This window comes from Juglans microcarpa x Juglans regia, chromosome 6D, assembly GCF_004785595.1.
Source record: "Juglans microcarpa x Juglans regia isolate MS1-56 chromosome 6D, Jm3101_v1.0, whole genome shotgun sequence".
Lineage (NCBI taxonomy): Eukaryota > Viridiplantae > Streptophyta > Magnoliopsida > Fagales > Juglandaceae > Juglans > Juglans microcarpa x Juglans regia.
In genome coordinates this window covers 25,618,940-25,625,656 of record NC_054604.1, presented here as the reverse complement: position 1 = coordinate 25,625,656, position 6,717 = coordinate 25,618,940, and the positions used below count along the sequence as shown (strand labels likewise).

General features: G+C 33.5%; 2 protein-coding genes across 2 annotated transcripts; both read left to right on the top strand.

The window, feature by feature from the left end:
• The first annotated feature begins 695 nt into the window (after nucleotides 1-695).
• Nucleotides 696-1,746, top strand: LOC121236128. The gene has a single exon (XM_041132637.1). It carries the CDS (start codon nucleotides 824-826, stop codon nucleotides 1,673-1,675), a length of 852 nt encoding a protein of 283 aa, XP_040988571.1. The 5' UTR covers nucleotides 696-823; the 3' UTR covers nucleotides 1,676-1,746.
• Nucleotides 1,747-3,015: 1,269 nt separating this feature from the next.
• On the top strand, nucleotides 3,016-3,997 carry LOC121236039. Its single transcript, XM_041132533.1, has 3 exons — nucleotides 3,016-3,351; nucleotides 3,442-3,486; nucleotides 3,595-3,997. The coding sequence occupies exons 1-3, from the start codon at nucleotides 3,081-3,083 to the stop codon at nucleotides 3,729-3,731; spliced, it is 453 nt and encodes a 150-aa protein (XP_040988467.1). The 5' UTR covers nucleotides 3,016-3,080; the 3' UTR covers nucleotides 3,732-3,997.
• Nucleotides 3,998-6,717: the final 2,720 nt, after the last annotated feature.

Below are 6,717 nucleotides of genomic sequence, written 5' to 3'. Positions count from 1 at the left end.
TATATTTTAACTAATTTCGTATGTAAAGAAATTAGGCCAGATGAATCTTTCAGTCCTAATCTCATCATTATAACCTTTTAAAATTTGTAGATAAAATATGATAAATAATTCAACCTTTTCAAATCTTAAAACAATAATAATATTAAAAAAATAATATTTTAATAATATTTTATTTTATTTTTAGGTTGCATTTGGACGTTGAGCTAAATTGAGCTGAGCTGAGCTCAATTCTTTATGAATAAAAATAAGTTGAGTAGTTGATGGAGTTATGTGGGGCTCATATAAACTGAGTTTAAAATGTGTTTGAATGTTAAAATGAGTTTAATACTTTTTATGAAAAATTGAAAAAAGTTGTAGGTCCTGAATATAAAAATATGTTAATTTGAAAAAAGTTATGAGTCTCACATGTGAGTTGAGGTAAGTTTAATAATTGGAAAGTTGGGTGTTTAGATTTTAGATTCAGTTTAAAATTAGACTAAATTTAACTGAGATTAACTTAGTCTTGTAACCAAACATAATCTTAATTTTTATCTAAAATCATTTCATTTTCTCTCCCTATCCAAACGGATCCTTGATGAAGCCGGATCCTCTCTAAGCCCAAATAGACAAATCATTGAAGCCGGAGAAGGCACCTAGCCCAACATGAGGATTCTTGTTGACTACTCAAGCTTTTGTTTTGTTTTGTGTTGTTTTGTTTTTTTGTGCCGAAATACTTCAAATTTGACCATCGCTTGCCCAAGGCCCAAAGCACCTCTCTCTCTCTATCACCCTCTTATCTTCTCCATCTCTGGCGGCGGATTGTTTTCGATATTGAAGCATCTCCATGACCCTCTTTCTTCCCCAAACTTTTCCTTCAATTCACTTCACTGTTTCTTATCCTCTCCGTCTTGCCAAATGCTCTTCCAAATTCAGAACTAATTCAACCCCAAGACCACTCATCAATGCGACAATCCCAGCTAGAGACCGAGTCATAGACTTCGGAAAGCACAAGGGAAAAATGCTCGGAACCCTCCCTTCAAGCTACCTCAGATGGGTCTCCAAGAACCTCCGTGCCCGCGACTTCGAGGACTGGGCAAAGCTAGCCGACCAAGTCCTCCTAGATCCAGTTTACAGAGATCGGATCGAGTGGGAGTTAGCGGAGAATCTACTGAATGGCAACATTAACGATAGTTCTTTAAGAAACGAGAGTGTGGTTTCGGAGTTGTTAGAAATTAGTGAAAGGTTCGGTTGGGATAACGAAGATAAGAGTGGCTGGAGCAAGGTCAAGTTTGAGCTTTTAGGTACCTCTAAAGGCGGTAGAATTCCAAGAGCCGGCAAAAATGGCGGAAAAGAGACAGACTTTGGCTTGAGTAAGGGTATTGATCAAAAGGTGGTTGAGGTTTTATCAAAAGGTGAGGAGAGGAGGAGAGCGAGAAGACGGAGACTGAGGACGAAGACAGGAGCAGCAAGGGAGGAGGAGGAGGAGGAGCTGGGAATTAAGAAGGAGAGCATTATGAATGGTGGGTTTGGAAATAGGGTTTATGGGAGAAGTGATGAAGATAATGTTATGATCAGAATGCAGAGGGATAGAATGAATGGTAGAGATGGCCTGATAATGGAGAATAATAATAATAATCCATTTCCTGGACGTGAAGCTCTTTTGAAGAAGGTGCTGAACCGTAAAAGATCTCTGTAAATTGTAATTTCTTTTCTTTTCCTTTTTGTTGTGTGTAAATTCTGAAAAATATTTACATACAATACTTTTTCGTAATATTTTATATAATTATATTTAATAAAAAAAAAGAATATTTTTATAAAATAATGTATAAAAATAACATCATTTTATAAAAATATTCTCAACTTAAAATATGATGTGTGCATTATTATTCTAATTGAAAAATGATTGATTCCATTCCCTTCAATTAACTTTTGTATAGAAATTATGGGAAGAGAATTTGTACTTTTTTATGTATAGAATAGAGGGTGATTGATGGTACAACATTGGCTGGGGTGATGCCAATGATCAGAAGGGATGGATGGGTATATAAATGAAGGAATACCCTTTTAAATCCTAATATTAGTCATTCCATTTCACATTTGAAGATATGATAAATTTGTAGTTGTCAAATAAGTTACTAATCAATTGCGACATCACCATAATATGATTGGAGATGACAGAATCCAAGATAAAGAATAGCTCTTGTAATATAAATTTTCTTTTTCAACAACATTAGAATAATATATATATATATATATATATATATATATATATATATAAAGGGGACTAGAGAAAATAATTGAGATGTATATGAGATCAATCATAAAAATAATTGACTTAGGCACAGTTTGGATTCAGAAAGTATTTCATTTCATCTTATCTCATTATTATAACTTTTTTAAAATCTAACATAAAATATAATAAACAATTCAAAATTTTTAAATTTTAAAATAATAATAATATTGAAAAATTAATATTCAAATAATATATTTTTCAATTTTCATCTTTTATTTAAAATCATATCATTTCATCTCTAAATCTAAATCAACTCTTAATTATTAATCTTTTCAACAAGATTAGAACAATTGGAATAATTTTATTTTTCTTATAATAAAAGGAAAATAGGTGATGGCATATGATTTGATTCTCCAAATGAAAATTTGAATTTGAAACTCTTGATCCTGTATTAAAAAAATTAAAAAAAAAAAGGAAAAATAATACCAAGCAATTACGTGGGATTAAGATTCTTTCAATTTAAAAAAATGAAGAAATAAACACAAAAAGAATTAATACCCCCGGACCCAGGTGACAGGAAAAGCCGAATATCCATTGCTCCCCAAATCACAAAGACGCGCCCAAATCAATACCCGCACACCTTTTTCACCTGCCTCTCCTTCTTCCTTTTCCATCATTTTGGCCGAAATACCCTCATTTCAAATATTCTTTAAAAATAAATAAATTAATTAATTAATTGAAAATTTAAGAAAAGTAAAAAGGAGGAGAAGAGGTTGCAAGGAATAGCTTTTTAGTATTAAAAACCTAGACCACACCTGAACTTCACTAATAAGCAACCCCTCTCCCTCTCCCTCTCCCTCTCCCTACGATGCATAGACAGTCTCTGGGGTCACCAGTCTCGAAGCTCCACGGCCATGGCGGAGCCAAGGACGACACCCTCATAGTCGAAGAGCCAAAGCGCAACGACAACCTTTATGACGACAACGAAGACGAGGAGGAGTACAAAGCATCGAAACCCCCCCGTCTGTCTTTGTCGCCGCCGCCTCCGAGGCCCGAGAAGTTCGTCCACGTTATCCCCCTTCTCACCCTTTTCTGCTTCCTCATCCTTTACCTCTGCTCCCACAATCCCTCTCAGTCTGGTACGTCTTCGTCCGACTTACAATCAACCACCTCCCCGTCATTTCTGTTTGTTTAATCCTTGCAGTTGGATTTCGGTTTATTTGTTTCAGATTTGGCTCAGTTCAATGGATTTAAGAGACCGGCTAAGCACATAGGTATAATGCACATTCTGATTCTGATTGTTCTTTAATTACTCTACTTCTTTTCCATGTTTTCGCCGTTTGCTTATTGACTCGTTCGCTACGACTTCTTCTAAAACTCAGACGAGATTAACGATGTCGATCGATTTATTGACCTCCAAAAAGGCGATGTTTTGGCGATCCGAAGCCTCCGCAACCTGCAAGAGCTCGAAAAACGCTCCCCGAAATATCGCTCCCACCGAAAACACGCCGATTTCTAGGCCGCATTTTCTCCCGGTTGTCCTCATCTTCTTCACACCCCCGAATCTCCGTCTGCTCTATCTGCGGTACGGGGTTCCGACCACGCGAGTGTCTCAGTAGAAACCACACGTGCGTTTCGTCTTCCCATATCAGTATTATTATTTATTTAATTCTGGCACGTGTATGTACATCCGATTGCAGCATTGCTAAAATGCTAGGCTTGTTATATTTTTGTTTTGGATTTGTAGAAATATTTTCAAACGGACAGAATAATCATCTTAAAGAATTTCCAAGTTTTTCCTTTTTTTTTTTTTTTTCTTAATGCAAAAATGCGATTTAAATGTGAAAAAAAAAAATGAAGCATAAAACAAGGCAAATAACGTTTATAACTCAGAAGTGGCGTAGGATAAGCGGAGCATGCGCTGCTTTTTTTGGTTGTCGTTGTTGGCATACAGCTGGCTGTTCGGACCGTTACTGCACCTCGTTTTGCGGTTGGAACGCCAGCTGGAAAGCTGTGCTGGTGGTACCAGGTTCTCCCAGTTTCAGTACCCATGCCTTCTCCCTAGATGTTTCTGTTAATCTCACAACGAGATGTTCACAACTTTTTGTGCTCCGGGTCTTTCCTCCACTCACACAGTCACACGTTGGCAAAGTTGCCCGTGTGACATTAAGCATTCAGGCTTGTTTTTCTTAGTGTTTTACCTTACGTGTCGCAATCTGAAGACGATCGCACGGGAGAAGAAGAATCTAAGAATATCTCGAAAGTGTCGGTCACTCAAGGAAGTATAGCTGTACGTACTCCGATTTACTTGAATTAATAATAATAATAATAATTGGTAGACTTTTCCTGTGTTGTGTCGACCATGGGAACGACCGGATTGGGACACGGATAATAATAGACTTGGTGATAACGATCACTTGCCACGACATTATGACAGATGTCGTGATATAACGAGGGTGCAGTGCTTCGGGTTGATCTTGGCTGTCCATTGCAACTATTGTATGTACTACTAAAGTGTAACAATTATCTTCCCCGATTGTGATCAAATTCGATGTTATAATTTGATGAACATGCATGATGCATAGACAGACACTCACATGAGATATATTTATTCCCCGAGACATTTTTTTTTTTATATATACATTTATCCTAGATTTTCATATAAATAATATTGGATATAGTCATGATTGTACAAATACTGCATATTTCTTTTAAAAAAAGTGTGAAATTTTTTATTAAAAAATAAATTTTTTATGTAAATTGTATATTTACTTATTTTTTTTTAGATTGAGTGCGCACGCTTATCAAATAAACTACATGAGGTGCATTCATTCTCTCACATGATGGGAAGTTATTAGAAATTAATATTTATCTAAGGCTCTAAGCAATTTTAATGGTATGCTTTTATCATAAGATTGGGTTGCTGTTGCTAGGATTGTAAATGATTCAGTCTGTTTGATAGCTCGCTTAGTACTCACTTGATTAAACTCGAATCGAACTCGACTCGTGAAATAAAAAATTTGTTCGTGGAAGCAGATACCTACTCGATTTGTAAAAAACACATATTTGACAAAACTTGAATTGACTCGGCTAAAGCTCATTAAAGCCTGCTCATTAATGCTCGAGTCGACTCGTTAGTTCGATTTGATTAAAACTCATTCATATATTGAAAAATATATACATACAATTATGTATATATATATATATGTATTAGCTAATAATATAAGCATACCACTTTTATAATTAAATATATAATATGTAATCTAATTACTTATGTCTATATCGTGAATATACTTTATAGGTATATTTTATAATTTGTATAATAATTAATCGATAAAATTTAAAAATTTCATATATTAGTATGTGAGAACCATATATAAAATAGATATATGTTATCGTATTAAGTGTATGTATTAATAATATATGTAGGCTTTTGGATAAATATCAACTAGTTAGATATTAATTATTTATAATTTTTTTTAAAATCTTATAATTCAATAGAGGTTCTACTTTTTAGTTATATAAATTCAATATTAGATCTTATATTTTTTATTTGTTTAATTTATTAATTATTAAATCTTTTTCAAAAAATTAAAAAAAATAAACAATTCAAGCTCGAGTTAAGAGTTTAGATTATTGAGTCGAGTTCAAACAAAGAATAAAAAAAAAATCTCGAGTTTAGGTATTTTGAGTCGAGCCGAGCTCGGCAAGCCAAAGACTAGCTCGGCTTAATTACAACCCTAGTTGTTGCATTATTCATATTGTAGAAATATCTAATAATATAAATGATATTTACAGTCGTGGAATGCATAAGTGTCATGTAATTTCTTTGAAAAAAGTGAATAAATACAGAATTTATATGAAAAATATGAAAAATAAATAAATTATTTAATAATAGACTCTAATCTTTTTTAAAAATATTACGCGACGGTTATATACTCAAAACTCTATATAGCATTCATTACTCATCTAATAAATGTTATCAATATCTTTCCTTCTTTTTCAAGGCCAAGAAGTGTAATGCAAGATAATTTTCTATGACACATGTAAGGAGACAACTAAGTTTTTCTATGTTTTCTTTTTCATTTAAGTACTTTCTTCATAATTTTTGAACTCTACAAAATTAAATGCAGCTAATGAGTAGTGCTTACCAAAACCATGGAGATAGGAAGCAGTTGCATAACAACAACGTGGAAGCATGTATAGATGAATTGAAAGGTAAGTTTTGTCAGCGATTGAATAGACAGGAAGAGCAGTCGGCAGTTTGGCTTTGCTATCGCTCATAACTTGGTATAGAGTACGTGTAGTTGGTTAGAATATTATTTTTAATATTATTATTATTTTAAAATTTTAAAAAATTATAATAATAAGATGATATGAGATAAATTGAAATGAATTTCGAATCCAAACGTGACTATGTAGCGGAAGAGAGCCAAAATAGATTAGTTGAAATAATTAAGATAATCATAATTTGGAACCAATAATATAAGGGAATTAAGCCTTTA